The 23,989-nt window shown below is 32.2% G+C and overlaps 2 protein-coding genes across 2 annotated transcripts in view; both read left to right on the plus strand.

Moving 5' to 3' along the window:
- Positions 1-23,989, plus strand: part of LOC125857508 (malate dehydrogenase [NADP], chloroplastic) — a 1,084,261-nt gene that overhangs the window by 859,567 nt on the left and 200,705 nt on the right. The gene's annotated exons all lie outside the window — the stretch shown is intronic.
- On the plus strand, positions 16,716-17,348 carry LOC125857529 (cyclin-dependent protein kinase inhibitor SMR1). Its single transcript, XM_049537132.1, has one exon. The coding sequence runs from the start codon at positions 16,777-16,779 to the stop codon at positions 17,134-17,136; it is 360 nt and encodes a 119-aa protein (XP_049393089.1). The 5' UTR covers positions 16,716-16,776; the 3' UTR covers positions 17,137-17,348.

The raw sequence follows: 23,989 nt of genomic DNA on the forward strand, positions 1-23,989 counted from the left end.
AAAAAAAATTAATTTTGTTTTTAAAAAATATTTTCAGTTTCAAAAATTATTTTCTACTCTAGTAAAAATAAAAGATATTTCTTAAAAACATTTTTCATTCATAAATCAAAAACTAAAAATCTTTTCCAGAAAATATTTTCTACTCACCAACCAAACATGAAAAATAAGTCAAAAATCTACTTGTTTTCCAGGAAAACATTTTCCTTCATGCCAAACACACCCTAGAACTATCTCTTTTTACCGATAAGAATTTTATTTCTTCCATATTTATTGTTTATCTGCCAATCTAGATCTCCGATGTATAAGAATAATATCATTGTCCTATAGAGTAAAAGTAAAAAGTCTTTCCATATTTTTTGCATTTTCAGCTGTTCGCGTGTCTATCAAGATTTACTACAATGAAGAAAATCATATTATATTAGGGAAAAGAAACATCTTAGCGGTAAATTAAGAAGGAACCATCATAGTGTAGGAAAAATAATTAATTAAAACCGTCTAAATATTATATTATTAAATTACTATTGCATATCTTTACTATAATAGTAAATAATTAGAACTAAGAAACAAAAGGAGATCAGATAATAGGCCAATTTTAAATATTTTTCAAAAATAATTATTTTTTTTGAGGAGGAGGTACGGATGGTAGGGGTTGGGTGAGGTAAAAAAATATTAAAATTTGAAATTTTTTTAAAAAATAATTTTTGAATTCTTTTTTTGGTTTGGGGAGCTAGGGGGGCTGGTTTGGGGGTAGGAGTAAAAAAAATATTTGAAATTTAAATATTTTATTTTTTTTAGATGGGGAAGATCGGATATGGGGTACATGATAGGGTATGAAAAGAAGTTATTATAGTTTAAGGATGAGCTAAAGTTTTAAAAAATATTTTCCTTAATTTTTTAATGAAAATCAATTTTCTTAAATTTAAGGAAAAAAATTGATTTGAAAATATTTTCCAAAAAATTTAAATCAATCAAGCATGAGAAAATTGAAAAACATTTTCCAGGAAATGTTTTCCTTCCTACTAAACACACCTAAATGGATTACACAAGAGCGGCGAGGGGTGGTTTGATAGTTCGGTAGAAGTATGCAAATGTAGATATTCATTATTTTTTTTAACTCCACACAATATAAGAGTACATAAATTTTCTTATAACATATATATGTATTTTATTTGTTTTAATTTATTTGTTTTATTTATTTTTAGTTTGATTTTTTTTAAAAAAAATTCTTTTTGGAAATTTTTTAATTATAACTTTTCACATGACATGTTTATGACCACAAAATTAAAGAAAATTTTAGTACTTTTCACATATTTTAATTTTAAACCATAAGATTAAAAAAAAAAATTCTTCTTAATTTATGTGTCAAGTCAAAAACAAAAAAACAAATTACAATGAAGGGAGATTAGTTGTGAGATTTTCTAAATTGTAATCCAAATGTCATATTAATTTTAGGAAAAAGTACTAATTATACAAACATTCCTACCATATTCACTAATTCTCCCTATAGTTTAAAATAATTATATATTGACTCACTAATTAATAAGTTTATACCAAATTTCAAGTCGGATACACCCAAATACAATTTTGTTACTTCCAAATACACTTTGAAATATAGATACATATATAGGGAGAGAGGCAAGCGAGATAGGAGGGAAGCGAACGAGAGAGTTAGTGTATCCTAGATATATGTGAATCATAGTAGATACATGTATCTCGGGATACAAGATACATTCTGAAATACAGATACATAGGGAGAGAAACAAACGAGGGAGGGAGAGAGGCGAGTGTGAGAAGAGAGAGACGAGCGAGAAGAGAGAGACGAGCGAGATAGGAGAGAGACAAGCGAGAGAGTCAGTGTATCCCAAACACATGCACATTCACTTGGATACAATGTATCTGAAACAAATTACACCTAATTTTGATCTCATGTATCCAAAATACATATATGAGGACGTGCAAGATACACGTATCTAGAGACCGAAATATGGCAAAAATGATAATTTCGAAAGCTTACGGGACGTAATTTGGCCCTAAAATAGTGAAATTTGTGTTGTTCACCCTTAATTTTTTTTTTTTACATAAATAACTAACAAGATACATTCTTAAATACAAGATAGAATATACATAGGGAGAGAGGCAAGCGTAAGAAGAGAGAGGCGAGCGAAATATGAGAGAGACAAGTAGGAGAGTCAGTGTATCCCAATACATGCGCTTTCAATTGGATACATTGTATATGATGAAACAAATTACACTTAATTTTGATCTCATGTATCTGAGATACATATATGTGGACGCGCTAGATACATGTATCTAGAGATCAAAATCTAGCAAGAATGATAATTTCAAAAGCTTACGGGATGTAATTTGGCCCTAAAATAGTGGAATTTGTGTTGTTCACCCTAATTTTTTTTTACATAAATAACTTATTTCTAAATTAGCTGTCATACATTAATTGTTTCTTTACTAGCTACCAAATGTCACCGAAAGGATCGGAGAAACACTTATATGACTATTTAGAGTCATTTGATAGCTTGTTAAAGATATACAAATTTCATTAACTATAGAAATTAGTCATGTAAGGTTAATTATTTACATATTGGTTATTACATCTTATATACATTTTCTGTAAAGTAATATAGAAATTTCCTCCTAACTTATTATATTGGCTATACGAATTTCTAAATTACAAATCCAATACCATATTAAATGTGTTGAATTTTAATACAAAATAAAAAAATTCTTTTAAATATATTATTATTTATATAAAATTTAATACATAAATAACTTAATTTCTACTAAATTACCCAACCACCCCTTTTAGTGCATTCATGAGCGATGAACGGAATGGTTGTTGAAGATGTAATTAAACAAAGTCACAGTTAAAAATCTATTTAGTTTTATTATCTTTGAGTAAAGGATTTTTATTTAATTCCCATGAATTAAATTAGTCAAGTTGAAGAGGTTTGAGTACCAAATTATAAATTTATGTATAAATATAAGAAGAAAACAGATGAGTGTCAGAGTTGCATCCTCCGCAATATATTGTTGCGTGCTAGAGTTACCATCATTTGCTACAAACGAAGAGACAAAGTGGCACTCCAAATCTCCAACCCTCTCATTAAATCTCCTCACTTTTTTTTTTCTTTTTCTAAGTACCTTTACTCTTGGAGTGATGAAACGTTACTAAAAAAAAATAAAGATTATGAAAGATTGAAGATGTATTTAAATTCATATAGTCAAGTAAATTAATCTTTTTAAGACTGTCAATAATTTAAGGATGAAATTAATAATTTGTATATAGTTTAGAGGTGTTTTCAATATTTCTCTTTTTTAGAAATAGATTTCATTTACTTTTCACTTTTAATATATGAAGAAAAGTCTATCATTTTTTTCCCTCTTATTTTATCTTCAACATTAACTACTTATTCACTAAAGTATTTCTCAAAACCTAAGACTATACATTAATTAATATAATTTTTTTTTAAAAAAATACTAATATTAATCATTATGTTTTGAAGGGCATGCAAAATTCATGTTGGAATGTATGCGTCCACCAGTGACCACGGGACCAGGTCCCTCAGCAGAATAACAGTGCAGAAAGTAAATATCACAATATAAAACAAGCACAAGATTTTTACGTGGAAACCTCCTTGTTAAAGGGAGTAAAACCACGACCTGTCTCACAAGATTTTCCAAACTGTTTTTACTAATCTTCTCAAGCAAAAGTAAAACACAGTTTACACCACAACAATGAGATAAACCTCCTAATCTCACACTAAGTAATACAATGATTACTTAATCGAGCCTAAGCAGATATCACACTGCCCACTAAGCTACCTACCTCTAGATAACTTAGACTTCAACTAAGCAGATACAATACTGCCCACTAAATCACTTACCACTAGATGACTTAGAATTTTGACTAAGTAGCAACAATGCTGCCCACTAAATCAGTTGACCTTAACAGACTTAGACTTTTGGTAGAACAGAACGAAGATCTAATTCATTTATAGATTAGGAATAGATTTTCAATATAAGCACATGAGACACAAAGCTCAAAATACAACAAAGACTCTTTAGTACTCCATCTGGTCCCTTGTTGATATGAGCAATGTTCTTCCTTGAAGATGACCTTCTTTCCAAGCTTATGAATTTTCAGAGAAAATCCAAGTTTTTATTTGCCAAATCTTGAATTTGTGTTTTGGAGAAGAGACTATATAAAATCAACACAACCTCCTTGAAACGACCCTATTGGATGAGAGCCTACTTGTTAGAAAAGTTGTGCACCTACCAGCAGTTTTTTCTGACAGACTATCTTGTCACCTTTTTGTATACGCAATCTTGAAGGGACCAGGTCCCTTGCAATGTTCTTTGTGAGTTATTGAAAGGATTGCTGGCTCTCTTCATCTTTTTGAATGAATGAATTAATTTGTTATTTGTCATGTTGACTAAGTTAACTATAAAGAGTTATTAACCGTTGGACAAACAACTGCTTCCATTCTGATTAGTGTAGTACGCTGACGCTTCACCAACCTCTGACACAACAGCATCACAGTTGTACCCCATTATAGATCGGGACGAGAGAATTCAGCCAGGGATCAGGTCCCTGCATTTATGAGGATTATCAAAACACCTAGAATATAACATTTTCCCCCTTTTTGATAATGACACACAAATATTCCTCACACTGAGTTTGTTCATTCATCTCACTGACAGTCCCAATAACAAGGATTTGGTTCCTTGATAGATCTCTAAGTTTGTTAAATTATCAAAACTTATCATCAACTCCAAAATAACATTTTCCCCCGTTTTGATGATAACAGACTTATTCACTAGTTCCCCCTATCAATAAAAACTCTTCAGGTAACTGGAGTTTCATCATCCCCGAAGTTTGTCAAATCATCAAAATAGCATTTCCCCCCTTTTGATGATGACAAACAACTTCTTCCCCCTATCAGCATGACTATGTCCTCTTCAAGTAGCTAGCATTGATTCCCCCTATCAGCATGACCCATGTCTTCTTCAAATAGCTAACATCATTGATCTCATACCTTAACAATTTTCCCCCTTTTGACATCATAAAAAGGGTTAAAGCAGTAAACCAAGTTGACATAAATGCAGTTCAAACAAATTCATGGCCACTTGGGAAATACTAAGCATGGGTAAAAATGCATAAAGTAATGAGACAAGCCAGCAGAAGCAAGACATTTTTCATTCATAAATAAAAGATCAGCCATCAAAGCATTGCAAATATGATGACGAATGAAAACCAGAACAATGCCCATTTAGGTTCAATAGAAAAAGAGGATTGAGGATTGACTTAGAAAGTTAGGAAGAGAAGGGATGACTTAGAGGCAAGGGATTGAGAGAATAGAATTAGTGGAGCATTTCCCTTAGCATGGTATTATCAGAAGCCTCTTTTAAAGCTCACATTCTTTGCTGCCCAGCCTTAATGTTGAACCTTTAGGGATGCCAATTTTTTTATTTAATTTTTTAACTTGGTCCCTCTGATTGTGCTGTGCTGTTTCAAAAGCTAAGCCTTAAGGCAAACCATTTCAGTATCCCGGTTAGCAATAACAACTATCATAACTTCCAACCCAAGCCTGAGTTTCTCATGACAGAAAGATTGATGAAATCGAACTTACTCAAGGCCTCCGAGATGAATAGATCAATAATTGAGGAACCAATTTTTTTTTACATTTTTTTTCAGACACCTTCCTATTCAGAATACTTTGAGTTCTCAGAACATCAACCTTTTCCTTTTTGAACATCATCTTTCTCACCATCTCTTTTTTTCTTGTAGGACCTGGTCCGTCTTCACACTTAAAAACATCTTCATCATAAAATTCTCTAGTAGGACCAGAGGGTTTACACATTTGAAGTGTTTTTTTAAGAAAGTAGAAAAGAAGGTTTTGAAAATTTATGATTTTTGAAGGGGATTTGAAAAGAAATATGGAGTATAAAGGAAATGAAATGGTGTATTATGTGGAAGAAAGTGTCATTTTGGTATTCAAAAGATGGGACAACGGTCATATACTTGAATGACAGACATATGGCAATTGCAACGGTTCACATACATAATTTAAACTGCAATGTTAAGAGTGCTAACCTTCGAGAACGGATCGGGTCCCTCTTTTAGTTTGAATGTGATTGCCTAGATCTGTCCTGACCTCCCTTTTCTTTCAGCCCTTTTTTCATGTGCGTATACCTACAAAAGGTATGAGACTAAACTTGCTAAAACATACATAACATAAAAACAAGGATGCCTGCTCCCTTTGCATAGTCATGAGAGAGTTGATTGCTTCAGGCAGAATCCATTAGAAAATGTTTCAGCATTGCAAACTTCAGTTTGATTATCTTGGCCAGGTCTTCTAATAGCTTCAAGCTGCTGCTTGATCCACAAGATTGAGCCCATCAAGCTGCACTTGCTACATTTTCTGCCTCAGTTGATGAAAGAGCAATTGAATCTTGCCTTTTAGTTCCCCATGAGTGAGAGATCAGCCTATAACATAAGTCACTCCTGAGGTACTCTTTCCACCAACTTGATACCAAGCATAATCAGCATCATCATGCACTCCAAATAAAAAAGTCTCCTGATGGACAGAATAGGACCGGGTCCCATGTCTTCTTCAAATGTCTGAAGGTTTTCTCAACAACCTTCAAATGTGATTCATTTGTATAAGAATGGAATCTCTGAACCAGGCTCATCAGCATCTAGCTTCAAGTTAGTGCCCATGAGAGTATGAATTGTCTAGGCATCTATAGTATGAAACTTTTTCAGCAGCTTCTCTGAACTGGTACCAGGTCCCTGTCTTTGATCAGATATCAATTGCCTTGAACGCTATGTTATCTTCTTCTCTGTAGCTAAGTTCTTATGAGAGTATACAACTGGTCCTTGCTTAGGGCTTCAGTGAAGATGTCAGCCACTTGATCTTCCATTTTGCAAAATTTCATGATGACATTACCCCTCTTTATCATTGTCTTAACTTCAAGTATGTTAAACCATTTGAGAAGCTCATTAATGTACGTTTCTGGACAACCGAGGGTACCTTTAAAGGTTTGCTGAATCTGTAGCTCTAAGAAGAAATCTCCCATCGTGTTCATTTAGAACTCACTACCCATGAATGCATCAAACTCTTCACACAACAACTCAAAAGGTTGCTCCAAAGATGACATCATTGATATACACTTGAATGATCAACATTTCATTTCCTTGTGATTTCAAAAAGAGGATTTTGTCAATTTTACCTCTTTTGAAACCATTGTTGAGAGGAACTTGGACAACCTGTCAGCTGGTTGGGAAACCAAGTGTCATACTTTGCTTCTTTCAAACTGAGCTTTATTAGCTTCTTCATTCTCATCTCCAGAATTCACATTATCAGTTTGAACTGCATCATCTTTGTTTAGTTGTCCACAAGACCGGGTCCCTCATCATGTTCATCATCTGCATCAACTTCTTTGGGACTGATGGATCTGTGAAGAGGATATTATTCAGCAAGCTCACTATTTAAACCATCTCTCTGAATCTGAAACATCTATTCCATCTCAGAATCTTCTTTGTTTTGCAACTTACTTCTCAATTCTTCCAGGCTCATCAAAAATCACATGAACATCCTTTTTCAATGCACATTTTTATACATCGGATAAGCCTTGCTGGAGGATGAATATCCCACAGTTACTCTTTCGAACTTCATTGAGATTAAGCTTCTCAATATCATCATTTTGGTCACAGAACATATAACATTCATCATTTCAGCCCAAAGGTTCTTTGAAAGATTAAAAGTCTGCATATTTCACCTGAAGGATGGTTTGATCTGCTTATCTTTAATACTAACGTCACAACCTTTGTTATCTGCAAATTTCATTTTGTGCAGACTGGGGACCAGGTCCCTTGGTACAAGTTTGTGCTGTAGAGAAACATTCACAAGAGCACGTTTCTCATGTCATACCTCAACATTCTCACTTTGAGCACTAAGGCAAGTGAGACTGTCTCAACGAGCAGTAATCAGATCAGCAATATACATGTTCTTGCATCTCTTTTCTATCAAAATCATCTCCGAGAGAGTAAGTTTGTGACCACACGTTCTTTCTGATAAGAACTTAACTTTATTTCATTCATCACACATCTATGAAACACTTGAAAGATTGTACTTCAACCATTGACATAGTACACATCCTCAATAGTGTGTTCCATAGAACCCATTTGAGACGAAGTTCCCAATAAGCATATAACAGAGTGATAAGAAAATCTTTTTTCCAGTAAGGCAAACTGGCTTTCTTCAACTTGGGACCATAAGCAGGATCAGGTCCCTTCTTCAGTCTATTCCTCTGTTTGGAATAGTTTAACGAATTTCCTTCATATTTTTTCAAAATAGGACAATCTCTTTTATGATGTCCATCTCGACCACAATGCACACACAACAGATCGTCAACATCAGAAACAGATTTACGGTGAGGATTGTCTGGGGGATCTATCTTCTCATAGCCCAGCCCTCTTCTACTATTGTTGCCTTGACTAATTAGATTTGTAAGGATCTTAGAGGAATTGGTCTATTTGAGGGATTTTTCAAGTTCCTCTTTTACACGGACCAGGGCCCTCTCCAGCACAAGATTTCTCTCTAGAGCCAATTTCATCTTCATTTCAGCAGTGTGCAGCTTATTTTCAAGCTCCAGCTGCAAGTTGTTGGCCTTATTCTTTCCTTTAAAAACTGTAGTAGCTGCCATTTTTATCTTTTCCTTCAGTTCTAAATTTTTAGCTTCTAGAACAACCATTTGACTTTCAATATCCGATGTTTGGGCAACTAAAGCAATTTTCTATCTTGAGATATGTCTAGGCTATTGTTCACGAGATCCTTCTCAATTGTTAGCTCACTTATCAAATCAAGTAGTACAACAACTAGCTTTCTCAATTTACTGGTAGAAAAAGTATTCAAGTTTTGCTTGAAGTATGATAGGGTTACCTTTTCATCAGCATCTTCCTCATCTGACTTAGCCATGAAAGCATCATCTGAGTCACTTGAGGAATTTTCCCATGCATTCATATCCTTCTTCACTGCCTAAAAAAAGTCTTCTCTTCTGCTTGGCTTGTCATGGACCAGGTGCCCCTCTATGTCTTTACTTTCTCCAGACTTGACATATTCTTCATGGTCAACTTTGTTTATAGAGCAGTCTCTAATAAAGTGACCTAGTTGATCACACTTGTAACATACGTTACTAGAGCTTGTAGCACTGTTGTGATTTTATTTCTTCATGGTCTCATCTATTTTAGAAAATTTACTTTGTGACACCTTAGAAGCTAGTGATTTATCCCTTTTTGCATCTCCCTTCTGATCAGCATCACTAGTTAGACTCGCCCTCATGTCTTCACTTTTGAAAATGAGACCCTTCCCTTTTATATGCATCTCATGAGCTTGAAGATGCTCAAACAGTGCACACAGAGTCTTTCTTCAGGTTCCCTTGTCTTATTGCCAGTTGCAAAATCATTTGTCCAAGATCTGGGAGAAATTTCCAGAATCTTGGAGACTTGTATGCACAAGGGGACTGGTTCTTCAAGGAGCATGAGCTCATCTATAATGGTGGAGAATCTTGTGCGCATTTCATGAACAAGTTCACTTTCTTTCATGGTGAAACTTTTGAACTAAGCAGTAAAGAAATCTAGCTTAGATTTCCTTGTTTCTTTCGTGCCTCATAGGTAGTTCTCACCAGATCCCAAATTTCTTTGGCTAATTCGCACGAAGAGATCAGATCGTATTCGTCCATTCCAATGCCAAACATAAGTAGCTTCTTGGCTTTGTGATTTTTCTGAACTAGTTGCTTGTCAGAGTCATTATACTATTTTCTAGTTTTGGGAATCACCTTGTTATATCTCCAACTTTAACCTCCGTAGTTGGCACATAAGGACCTTCACATATCACCTCCCACACTTCAATATCCTCTTCTATGAGATAGTCTCTCATTCTAATCCTCCAGTGCGTATAGAACTGACCCTTAGAAAGAAGAGATCTTGTGGAAGACTGACTTCTTTGCACGCTCACTGGTGTCGTCATTTCCTTCAGGAATCTCTCTCTTGGTGTTAACCAGATAGAGAGCCTAAACTCTGATACCAATTATTGGAATGTATGCGTCCACCAGTGACCACGAGACCAGGTTCCTCAGTAGAATAACAGTGCAGAAAGTAAATATCACAATATAAAATAGGCACAAGATTTTTACGTGGAAACCTCCTTGCTCGAGGGAGTAAAACCACGACCTGTCTCACATGATTTTTCAAATTGTTTTACTAATCTTCTCAAGCAAAAGTAAAACACAGTTTACACCACAACAATGAGATTAACCTCTTAATCTCACACTAAGTAATACAATGATTACTTAATCGAGCCTAAGCAGATACCACACTGCCCACTAAGCTACCTACCTCTAGATAACTTAGACTTCAACTAAGTAGATACAACACTGCCCACTAAATCACATACCACTAGATGACTTAGAATTTTGACTAAGCAGCAACAATGTTGCCCACTAAATCAGTTGACCTTAACAGACTTAGACTTTTGGTAGAACAGAACGAAGATCTAATTCATTTATAGATTAGGAATAGATTTACAATATAAGCACATGAGACACAAAGCTCAAAATACAACAAAGACTCTTTAGTACTCCATCTGGTCCCTTATTGATATGAGCAATGTTCTTCCTTGAAGATGACCTTCTTTTCAAGCTTATGAATTTTCAGAGAAGATCCAAGTTTTTGTTTGCCAAATCTTGAGTTTGTGTTTTGGGGAAGAAACTATATAAAATCAACACAAACTCTTTGAGACGACCCTATTAGCTGAGAGCCTGCTGGTTAGAAAAGTTGTGCACCTACCAGCAGCTTTTTCTGACACACTATCTTGTCACCTTTTCGTATACGCAATCTTGAAGGGACCAGGTCCCTTGCAATGTTCTTTGTGAGTTTTTGAAAGGCTTGCTGGCTCTCTTTCTCTTTTTGAATGAATTAATTAATTTGTTGTTTGTCATGTTGACTAAGTCAACTATAAAGAGTTATTAACCGTTGAGCAAACAATTGCGTCCATTCTGATTGGTGTACTACGCTGACGCTTCACCAACCTCTGACACGACAACTTTATAGTTGTACCCCATTATAGATCTGGACTAGAGAACTCAGCCAGGGACCAGGTCCCTGCATTTGTGAGGACTATCAAAACACCTAGAATATAACAATTCAAAATGAACAGATAAAACGTGATCGAAGGGAATAGTAGAATTTAAACTAATTGGGTAATCAATTATGACGATCAAAGTTCGATCTCTTTGAATAAAAATCCAGCTTTAACAATTGAGGCTTGATGAGAAGATTGATTTTGAGTTCTCTTACCCAGATAAATCCACATTACAATAAGTTTGGGCCTAATCTAGAAAACACAAATAATCCAGAGTATACTCAATAATTAAAATTGCTTGACAATTTATTTTACTGAGATTGAGGTAGTTTAGGAATTGAAGAGGAGATGCATGTAACGATGCTCTCTGGTCAGACTAAGCCAGACTTTTAGGTCATCCACCAGCCTGGTCAACACCTTGAATCGGTAAGTAAGTAGATTAATCTCATTCTCGAGAGAAATTTTGATCTTTTCATGATTCAACTCACTGAACCGCGCGGGCACTTATTGTAACACCTAGATTGGAGAATTTTTAACACCTAATTTAAAAACAAGCAATGCATAAATAACTAAAACATAATCTAACATCTTATTTAAGTATGAAAATACTTTTAACTTGATTTAAAACAAGGTTCTTCATAAAGAACTACTCTAGATACTCCCCAATGAACTAGTCTAAACAAGTACGAGAGCTTCTAAAGAGTACAATTTATGAAAGAATAAGACACAAATCCCACCATAGAGAAAGACAAGTAGAAGTAATGGTGATCATCATCTTCACCTATGAAACATCATTGATTCCCGCAACCAGACTATGTCAAGTGCATAGCAAGAGTAGTATCAGTATAAACAATACATACTGGTTGATGTCCATCAACGGTCGACCTGAATCCACCACCTAATGTAAAGTAGACATTTAGAAGAAAACATGCAATATGAAAGTTACATCACCCCAATTCTTTGCCCATATGCTTGTATCATCCCAGGTATAATGCCTAATAAACTAGTACACATACGCCCAACTTCCTACTTCATTTTATTGTCAATTCCACCACTAAACATTCAACCCTATTTTCACTCTAAACTTCCTAAGCCTACTCTTTATAAAAAAATGTTTTAGACCACTTTAGCAAAACACACACCATTCATGTAAAACAACTCCAAACAAGATTCCAATCACTAACTTTCCCTAACCCAAAACACATTAAGCATGCCCCCACCAAATAACGCAATGACCCATATCCAAGTCCCACTCACCTATTAAGTAATCTGGACCATCCAAGCATCCTCTAAGGCACAACCTATGGTGTTCAACATGAAATTTAGGTCTACATAAGAACCACCCCCAATAAAATACAACAATTCGACAACTCAAAACATAACAGGTGATAAATATAACATAAATAAGAAAAACGTTCCACTCATGGAAGCAACATGAAAATTTGATTCTCGTATGGAACCCACACAAAAATTGTTAGTGTATCGGCGCGGCGCCCAAGTCAACCGTGTTAATGCTTCATATCAAGTATGATATTCAAGTCAATCGTTAATATCTTGTAACAACATGATAACTGAGCCAATCATTAATCACAAACAACATGCACAATATCAATCACAATGAACAACCAATTTGAAACCATAAGTAAATAAACATGTTCATTGCATGAGATTATCACATGGAGTCATTTCACATTATTCTTCTAGTTTTTCGTACATGTACTGCACAAATAATACTACAAAATAGTTAACGTGCACACATTACATACTTTAGAAAACAACCACACCATCACCTATATATAGGACGTCATTTTGAGTACACATTCGTTTCCAAAAATTACCTCCCTACTCCAGGGAATTAAAACCATGAGAGAATCGAGTATATGCATTTTATGATCATCTAGGACATGTTTCATACATGTTAAGTCAAAGTTGTGATTCAGAATCTGTATTATGTTGTGACTGTTGGTATATGAGATGACATGTATTATTGTTCTGTAGTTACTTGTTTACATTCATATTTTGAAACTAGGTGTATGATTCTATCAGTGCAAGCTGTTTGGGTACTAATACTGCACTTGCTCTTTTTTTTTTTTGTGGAGTACATGTATATTTCGACAGCTGCTTCGAGACCTCAGTTGTGGGAAACAAGACATGTGAACCCAAGGGTGAACTATTCTTTCAAATTGCCATGAATTCTTCTTTAGCTTATTGTCCATCTCTTCAGACACCTACATTTTAGATTATAGACTTATGTTTTCTGTTGGGGTTGCATCCCCTTATTCTAAATACTTTAGAGTTTTAGAATTATAACTTTCAAGTTCTGGGGAGTTAAATTTCACAAATGATTTTGTTAAATGATTGAGTTTATGTGAACTTGATCCTTTCATCGTTTTGAACCGTTTTCCTAGCATTTACATCATAACTTGTTTCTTAAAGTGGTTTGATGGGTTAAGAAAATTTGAGTTGGTAATTGGTTCTTCCATCGGAGGATTGTGTAGGAGCCAATCATGATGCGTCAGGATCGTGACAATATCAAATGTGTCAAATACTAGTAAGTCCAATTTTCAAATGTCCAGGATTAACACTCCACGATCTTATTTATTATAGTATTAAGTCAAATATGAAACTACACGACATGAACGATAAGGTGATCTTAATCCTTATTAATCATATAAACTTGTCTATTTTAAGGAGTAAAGTATTATGTGAATTGAGTCTATTAATTATTATGGTCTGCATTAAAGACTCAAAAGTCAAAATCAAAAATCTTAAAAGTTCGTGACGAACTTAGAAATCCAATCTGAACTTATTTGGATTGGATTGGACCATAATTTCTTCAATTTAAAAATTGAAACCAAAATTTTTATATTCGATTTAAACGGTCTGAAGGCCCACCCTACTTGTACTAGAAAATCCCACATTAGGGAGTAAAATGCTCCCTAACAAAGATGATCGATTTCATAGCTAATAGCTCAAACCCATGATCTCTATTAAAAATGAAAAAACCACTTACCATTTTACCGCGAACCTTATTGCTTACAATTTCCTCACGTTTGTCAACAATAAGGGTGGGTATGTATACCGGAAGATTAAAAAAAATCGGATCGAACCAAACTAATTTGATTCTTCAATTTGGTGTCAATGTTTTTTTTCCTTCAAAAATTCGATTTTTCGATTCAATATTCAGTGTAAGAGTCTCGAAACTTCGGTGCACCAAAGAATCTCACCCCCTCCCCCCATACACACAACAACAAATTTACTACACACACACAACAACATATTTACACATATAAACTTCAAATATTAATTCCCAAGAGAAACTCAAACGTATTTTTGTCAATGTACGTCATGTAACGAAATTCATCTTCCATTTTATTTTCCACGAGCAGTAGTTGGAGGCACAATATTCTTGACAAAGACAAATATGATATTTTAAGCAGAATAAGTGTTTTATGGGAGACACATCACGACATATAACATGATTTTAAGTTTTTAAGTGTCTTATACTTTGATTTTTGCCAGTGGCGAAACTAGAAATTTCATGAAGGGTGTCCAGAAATCGCTCAACAAAAGATTTTTTTTAAAAGGCAAAAAATTGTTGCTAGTGAGATTCGAACATGCGACCACTAACTCATTCAATGTGTTTGAAACCCATTAAAAAAATCTAAACCCACGGGGCTACAACAATCTATTATATCAAGGGTGTCCAAAATATGTTATTTAATCACTTTCGTGTATCATTTTAGGTATATATACGGTATTTTTTTCCGACGAAGGGTGTCCAATTGGACACTCTGAGTTGCATGTGCCTACGCCCCTGATTTTGGCCATTCTTTTATTCACACCGAAAAACCCGCTTTAAAAACACAAAAACAAACCGAATTAGTTTGATTTGATATTCGGTGCACACTTTTGAAAAATTGAATTTAAGAATCGAATCGAAATTTGATAAGATGAACTAGAGAACCGAACCCCCACCCCCGAGTCAACAAAAATAATGAATGGAGATCAATGTGAAAAATCTTTAATTCATATTAAAAACCAAGATAGTACCAATCAATGGGGGTCATTAGGTCTTATAGCTCATTCTGCGAGCTCCCAGCCTTCCATAATTGTCGTAATAATAACACCATTGACTGTAATGAACGTCGAACCACCCTTTAAGGCTTTAACATTTAAATACTCTTCAGAGAGTAATTAAGTCTGGAAATATTTTTGAAGAAGAATAGAAATAACTCATGATACAGTAATTTTGAAAAACATGAGTAATTATTTGTGTCATAGGAAACCAAAAATTGTGAGAAAAAGTGGCATATGACGGTACCCAAAGTTGATTGTGTAACCATCAAAAGCAACTTGTGAACTTCACAATTCACATGGTAATCCCAAAAAAAACAGAATGTCATGAATTTCAGATCTGACTCAGACACCAAAGGTTCTCGAATCTGCCCCCCCTCTCCCTCTCTCTGAATTAATCTGTCTTTATTCTCATCTATCTTTCATATATTTTATTTTTTTCCCATGTCAATAAATAAATATAATTGCATGTTACCTATACCAGATTCATATGTATTTGACTTTATTATACATGTATAAGATTTGATTATCTTAACTTGTATCACACAACTTATAGTATAGAGAACACAATGATGAAAGTGATAATGTAAAATGTCATTCAATCAAAACTTGAAACATAGGTAGATTTGTCTAGTTTTGTTTCAGTTCTAAGTTCAATGCATTGGATTTTTGTGGAGTGAAAAAAAAAATTCTTCAAGAATCATGGTATATATGTATATATATATATATATATATATATATTTTAAACAGTATTGAAAATACTTCTGAATTTGGCGTAAATTATTAGTTTCGTCTCTGAATTATTGGCAGTATTAAAAACACTCATCTACTTGAGTAACTAAACTTAGATACACCCTCGAAATCCCAATTTGCACATGACATAGCAAATGGTCTTAAACTCTTGTAGAAGCATGAAACTCTTAATAAAAAGCCGAGAGTGTTAAGAACACCCCTAAATTTGGCAAAATATAGGGGTGTATTTCACTCATTTTGCTTGTTTGGCGAGTATTTAAGTCCAGTTAGTCAAGTAAATGAGTGTTTTTAAAACTGTCAATAGTTCATGAATAAAACTAATAATTCGCGCCCAATACTTCTCCAAAAAAAATATACCTAACAAGTAACACCAAGTGCAACGCCCATAGTTGACATATTAACAAGAGGAGTTAATCTTGTATCTATCCATTCTCAAAACAAGAAAAAATGGCAAGGTATAACATTATTTTGTAAATAAACATGGAAAAAAGAGAATTTAATTTCATTTTTTCCCCATAATAATCTTAATTAATTACTATGACAAAACTATGATGACAGTCCGTCATGGTAATAGTGTTGTGTAGTTAGTGTAAGAATAAAGAAATGGAAAACTCAATTACCTTGTTTGGCACGCGTCTCCTTATTGCAGCCCCCACAGCCGTAACTAACAATTTTTCTCTTTCACCTCCTTTTTCCACCCCACATATATATATATAAAAATAATGAGACCTTAAGCTTCAAAGCACATCCCCCCAATTTCACTTTCCCCAATTCTCCCAATTGGATCATGTCTAGAGATCTACAATCCCGGCGACCTCTTTCTGAAATCCAGTTACCCAGTATCATCTCACAAAATGAAAATATCTCTAAAGATCATGATCTAGAAAGATGTATTTCTACTACTAATAAGGAACAAGCTGTAGAAATCCGAACCCCTGGATCTCCTCAGAATTTGATCCCCAAAATTCTCAGCTGTCCACCGGCACCTAAGAAACCTAAAAGGGGAATCTCGTGTAAGAGGAAATTACTAAGTGATTTGGAGTTTTACGATGTGGCGGCAAGAGAGGAAGTAGATTCCTTCTTCAGTTCTGTTGATGAGAATTCTAAATCGTGTGGTGGTAACAGGAAGAGAAGGTGTATTCTGTAAATTCAATATGAATTAATGCTTCACTGAGTTCCTGATCTGCCGGCCAACATAATAAAACAAGTTATAATATTCCCCGATCGATCGATCGAGCAAAACGCAACTCGTGAGTCGACCTGAATCCTGATGTATGTATCTATTTTACACATATATTCTTTTCCTTCAATATTATGTGAATTAATTACTCCATATTATTATTCGATCTGAATTTTGAATTTTGTTCTCCTTCTCGGAAATCAATTCTCTGTACTATTTCTTCTTCCTTTTTTTCCCCTTACTTTTTAAGGAGAATCCAAAAATTTTGACATCATCATCAGTAATTTGCGGTTTCTGGGTATTCAATTTGGAACAGTAGTATGAAGTGTTTGTCATAATTAAGATGGGGTAGTGATTAATTTAATCGATAGAGATGAAGATAGGTAATGGTTGGAGTGATTGATACGGCTTTAATTTGGGATTGATTTTTCATTTTCTTAAAGTGAGTGGAGAGAGAGATTTGTTGTATTCATTGATGTGAACAAAACTAGACAATGTGCTGTCTCAACGTGGATACCATTATATTTGTCCCTATTCGCTTTTTCCCCTCTTATTATTTCCAACCCCTTTTTTTTCTTTCACTCTTCTATTTATTGCAAAAAAAAAAAAAAAAAAAAGTTACTCAGATGGTAAGTATCTTCCTTTTTTCAATTCTAATTCTAAGATTGCGAGTTGAGGGCAAAAAAAAAAAAAAAAAAAAAAAAAAATTACAACTAGGACAATGCTTCTAGTTCAATTTATTCTTACCCCATTTTAAGTTGAGGGGTATTTAAAATCAACATATAACTCTCGTTCGTTATTGTATCCTATTCTCTTAATTAAAATGCTAATATAAATCTTGATTGCTTCATATATATATATGGTTGGTTCTTTAATTTAAGGTTGACTAAAAGGGGAGAATTGATTTTGTGTTTTGTTAATCTGAATTAGGCTGATTTGTCTTACTGTTTAATCTGTGTTTGCGTGGTTTGTTGTGAATTGTGATGATGAGTCCAAGAAATCACGGCGTGGCTAGTATTTTAATATTACCTAGCTACTTCAATTATTGGTTTAGTATATGGTGTAAGTTTAAACGAGGGTTAATTTGAAATGTGACTTTGAAAAAAAAAACTTGTTGTCCTATTGAATTGTGGATAAGATTCAAAGGCTATGACTGGAGTAGGTGTCTGGATGATTTTTATTCGGCAAATTAAACAAGATTTCTAGAATAAATCAATCAACTACACCCACCAACTTCTCATTTAATTTTTAAATTGAATATTACTCCCCTCACTAAGCACAAAATTAGTTCTCATTTGGATCGTCAAAAGGAACTCAAATATAGGTAATTTGTCCGATACAAGTGGGTTGGATTCAAGAAAATTTAAATTTGATCAATCTCAATCCGTTCAAGTTTTAATCCATTTTAAAAAGATCTTCAATTGAGTTCAATTTAATTTTCAATGCAACTCCTTAAAATTCTTTATTTGTATGGATGCAATGTATGTATTTCCATATTGAATAATGTCAGGTGACGTCCCACTTCAAAATCAAGAACTCATATTTTTATTTTCTTGAGTTGAAATTTAAATTGTGATTAATTACAAAATGTAAATAATAATAATAATAATAATAATAATAATAATAATAATAATAATATGTTAAAATTCTTGAGATAAAACATGTCAAATTATGCGGAATAGATCCAACTCAATTTTTAGCCCATTCGAGCTCAATCTATTTGAGCCCAAAGTAAATTTGAGAGATCATGACTCAATTCGATTTTTAATTCAAATAATTTTAACTTCTCCAATTTTAGCCTAATCCACCAATTTTGACACTTCCAATTGTCTTATTGGTTGAATCTCTTCCTTTTATATATTGAACTAGACACAGGTATTTGTGCTAGCACGAGTTCAATATCTATTATTTTTTTATTTTAATTTACGTGACATAGATAGAATTTAGAAAGTTAATTATTTTTTAATATAATTTTTAGATATTTTAAGTTGTTAATTACTTTTTGTTTGCGCAAATTTAATGTGAAAAGATTCATTAAGATGTCATTAAATATTTTTAATCATCTCGTTAATTTTTCACTCAAAGTAGTTACGAGATATAAGCAAATAATATCGACATTCAAAATAATAAAGCTATAACTAAATAATATGAATTTAAAACTAAAAGCCATAGCTAAACGGATTCCATAATTTTGAAAAAATTATATACTAATTAAATTAAAGTAGGATAAAAGAAATATTTTTTAAAATTTATTTTTAAGATTAATGTAAAACAAAAGAAATAAATTTTTTAAAACAGGCAAATCGACAAAAACTTAATTGCCTTCGGTGTGAAGTCTCTCTTATGACTTATATAAATAAAAAATATAATAAGAGAAAATTTTGTGGGAGTTGTTCATCACTTCATTGTGCTCCGTCATTTGTACCTTACTCCCTTCGTGCCATATTATATGTCACCTTTTTCATTTGTACTTGTATTAAGAAATAATATAATTTTATCCTTATGCCCTTATTTAATGTTTACTTATGACAACTTTATAATAAATGATGAAATGTTATATTTCAAAAATATAAATACATTTGGATGACTATTTAAATTTTAGAGTTTATTTTTGGAGCCAAATTTTTTCACCAATTGATCCAAAAAATTTTAAAAATCAAGTTTTTCCCACCTCAATTTCTTATATATTTTGTGTAAAATATTTTTTAAAATATTTTTATGTATAAATAATTAAAGCAAACATGACAACATCACAGAATATTCAAATTTCATTACTTCAAATTGATCTAAATTTTCCTTTGAACTTTTTGAAATGTCATCTTCCTTGATAAAATTTGTTGAAGCTTCAACTTTCAAGATTATTTTTGAATTTTTTTCATCTTTTATTTTTAATTTGTTTGAATTTTTTTTCAAAATCAGATTTTATAGAATAAGTAGTGAATAAAGAAAGTAGTTAATTAATGAATGAAGTACTCTCCCAATGAAATTAATTACTAGTAGATTTTCTAGGTTAGTCAAAGTAAATACATTTTCAAGATTAATTATTTAATCTATCAAGGGTATAATGGGCAAAAAATGGTAATTTATGCATAAATTTTTATAAAATGACATATATTGTGGTCTAACTATTTTTAGAAAGGGGCGACATATAATATGGGACGGAGGTAGGGGTGTGTATCGATCGGTTCGATTTTAAGTATAATTGGTTCGGTTTATCGGTTTTTGGTTTTTAAATATGCTAAACCGATAACCAAACCAATAAGATATTTGTTATCGATTTTCGGTTTATCAATTTTGTCTTTAACAGTTTGGTTTTCGGTTTAACCAATAAGAAAATACTTTGAAGATAAATATATGACTTGTCCAATAATTTAATGCGAAATAAAAAAGAGAGAAATCTAATTACTCATTGATTGCAAAAATTCTTCTTAGTGTAGTAAAAGTATAGCAAATACTCACAATTGACAACCCTAGTCATTGCCTAACCCTTGCCGTCATCGTTGCAAACCCTAGACGTCGTCGTTCTTAGTTTTTTAGGTTTTTGATGTTGTGAACCTAAAGACTAAAGTAATACTAAAACCTAAAGGGTAAATGTAGAGAACAAGTTAATTAAGTAATGTTAATTGTGTAGGGTCCTTATAGTTATAGTCTAATATAGTGATTATACTAATATTGTTTGTTTGATATTTATGTATGACTAAAAATTAAAATAGTAAATTAATATATTCTTAATAGATTATCGATTAACCCAATAATCCAATATTAAAAAACCAATATCAAATCGATAACCCAATAATTTTTTTTTTTATAAAACCATTAAAAAATCGTTAACCCAATAACAATAAATCAATAACATTTTTTTCGGTTCGATTTATCGATCGATTTGATTTTTGTACGCCCTAGACGAAAGGGAATATTATATAACTTGATAGAGATGAAAAGGAGGCAAGTTACACAATTGACTTTTCAATAAAAATTAATAATCTACTCCATCTGTCCCTATTTACTTGTCCACTTTTTCTTTTATAGTTGTCCCTAATTACTTGTCCATTTTGACAAATCAAGAAATGACAATTTTTTTAAACCTATTATACCCTCAATTAAATGATTAATTACTTTGAAAATGTAGAACTTTTCATCCACTTCATAATTAATAGGGGTAAAATGGTAAACTCATTATGTCATTAATTGTTTTCTTAATAGATATGTCAATTCAAAAGTGGACAAGTAATTAAGGATAAAGGGAATATTAATGATAAATGTACAAAGTAAAATTTCACCCTCTATATAAGATACCCTCTGTCCCTAATTACTTGTCCACTTTTGAATTGACACACCTATTAAGAAAATAATTAATGACATAGTGAGTTTATCATTTTACCCCTATTAATTATGAAGTGGATGAAAAGTTATACATTTTTTAAAGTAATTTATCATTTAATTGAGGGTATAATAGGTAAAAAAATTTATCCTTTTTTGATTTATCAAAATGGATAAGTTATTAGGGACAACTATTAAAAAAAAAAGTAGACAAGTAATTAGAGACATATGAAGTAGCTAATTAGACAATTTTAATATAAGATATATCCTTCAACTAATTTCTTAGTGGGCAATGTATAAAAGTATACTCTTACCCGCGGATTGGTATGAAATATCCTTGGAATCTCTAGTATGAATGAAAAAATAGAAAATCATGTATTAGCAAAGGGTATCGATTTTCCTTAATTTATTTGGAAACGTGAGTGACATGTTTAAATTAACATGATGATCCATTATATAGTATTATTATTTAAAAGTAAATTTGTCACACCTTAATATGTGTAACATCACTCTCCTAGTATGTGATATATTATACTGTCACATTATCTCTATGCCAGAAATTGTAATTTTTTTATATTTTTTGGTTTCTTTTCTTTATTAAAATAATTAACTTTTTTTTTGGTAACTATATTTTATACTAATTAATCCCTAATTAATTATTAAAATTCTCTAATAATTATATATTCTTCATCACTAATTCTCACCCACTTCATTCTCATCTCATCAGAAAAATCATGCCCGACCACTTTCATTATCGATTCTTTGTTCTTTATCATCACTATATCATCTTTAATTCTTCTTCTTCGTCACTCGTCACCAAATATCACCACCACTATTATCAATATCATTTTTTCTTTTCACCACCTTGAATTTCCTCTTTTAGTTTTTGCTACTCGTCATTTATCACCACCAAACTCATAAAGCTACCATCAACATCAAACCCAAAAATTGATTAACAACTAATTTTTTTTTAAGAAAATCAAAAAAATGAAAAAGATAAAAATAATCAACTAAAATAATTAAAAAAGTTCTAGATAAAATAAAACTATTCACTAACAAATCTATGAGAATTAACCTAATTGCGAATTAAAAAAAATTGTGCTTTGAGATTGTGGGGGTGGGGTTGGAAAAATGATTCTAATTTATTTTTTTACTTTAATTTCTAACATATCTATTTTTTATTTTTTTGTTAGATTTTTTTGTCACATTAATTTTAAGGGTAAAAAATTTACTTTTAAATAGTAAAAGTATATAATAGATCACCATAATATTTTAAGAGTTTAACTGACATTTCGAGATAAATTGAAGGAAATTTTTTTGCCTTTTCCCTATGTTATCCATTAAACTTGTGCACTTTTTAGTTATCCAAGAGATATAAGAAAGAAAATAAAAAAGAGAAAAACATTAATGAACAAGGGAGCTATAAAATAATAAATGATCAGAAAATTTGATCAAAAATTTTAAAAGGCTATAATATTTTTTTTATTTTAAAAGAAACTGATCTTTTTTTCCATTTTTTAATTAAAATATATTAAAGTTAAAAGGATAAAAATATTTAAAAAGATAAAATAATATAATATAAAATATGCTATTTTACCATTCTAGCCAAATTTTCAGGGCCGGAAGGATTTTTCCAAATGATTAATGTGATCTATGTTACTAGCTACCTTAGCACAGATTTGTAAAAATTAAATATGCCATGTGCCAATAATAATAATAATAAATACATTTAATGACTCATATCCTTGATTTTGTTTAAATATGCCCATGTGCCAATAATAGCGGAACGGGAGAATTGGATGACAATGAACAAAAAGGCATTTTTATGGAAAATGAAATAGCAACATTTATGTGGTCCTAATAGCCTACACAAAATTGACTTGTCACACATTCAGGACCATCTTAATGTTTATTTATTGCCTAAGATTTGCTCATTAAGGTGTAAAATTTTATGCTCCAACTGTTAATTTAAAATTACAACTGATTACCTACCCCTTAATTAACATTTATTCCTCATCAATCTTAATCAGCAACAGCCAGACCTGATCAACTAGACTTCTATTCTAGTCTTAAACCATAAGCCAAATGGAATAAACCACAAAGAGAGATACATTATTGTGTCTTTAAGGTATATCAGCTTAATTTCACATACTTTAAAAGTATATTCGATTCTTTTTTAAATTTAATTAGGTTAATTGATGGGTGCTGTTATAACAAGGAAAAAATTAAACGGTAACGGTATATTTAACTAAACTATTAAAAAAAAGAGCCGTCTGATGTAATAAGTTTATGTTATGTAGAGAATTTGGAGAAGGACCACACCACAAGAGTTAATTGTATGCCATCTTTTTGGATTTCTGCAAGAAGTTATTTTCACAGCCAACAACTTTATCAATTATGCCAAGACTCCTCTTCTGGCCATCTTATTTTGCTTAGTTTAAGAGTATATCTGATCCTTTAATGTTGTTGTTTCGATGAGAATGAACATCCAAGACTAGCA

This window comes from Solanum stenotomum, chromosome 3, assembly GCF_019186545.1.
Source record: "Solanum stenotomum isolate F172 chromosome 3, ASM1918654v1, whole genome shotgun sequence".
NCBI lineage: Eukaryota > Viridiplantae > Streptophyta > Magnoliopsida > Solanales > Solanaceae > Solanum > Solanum stenotomum.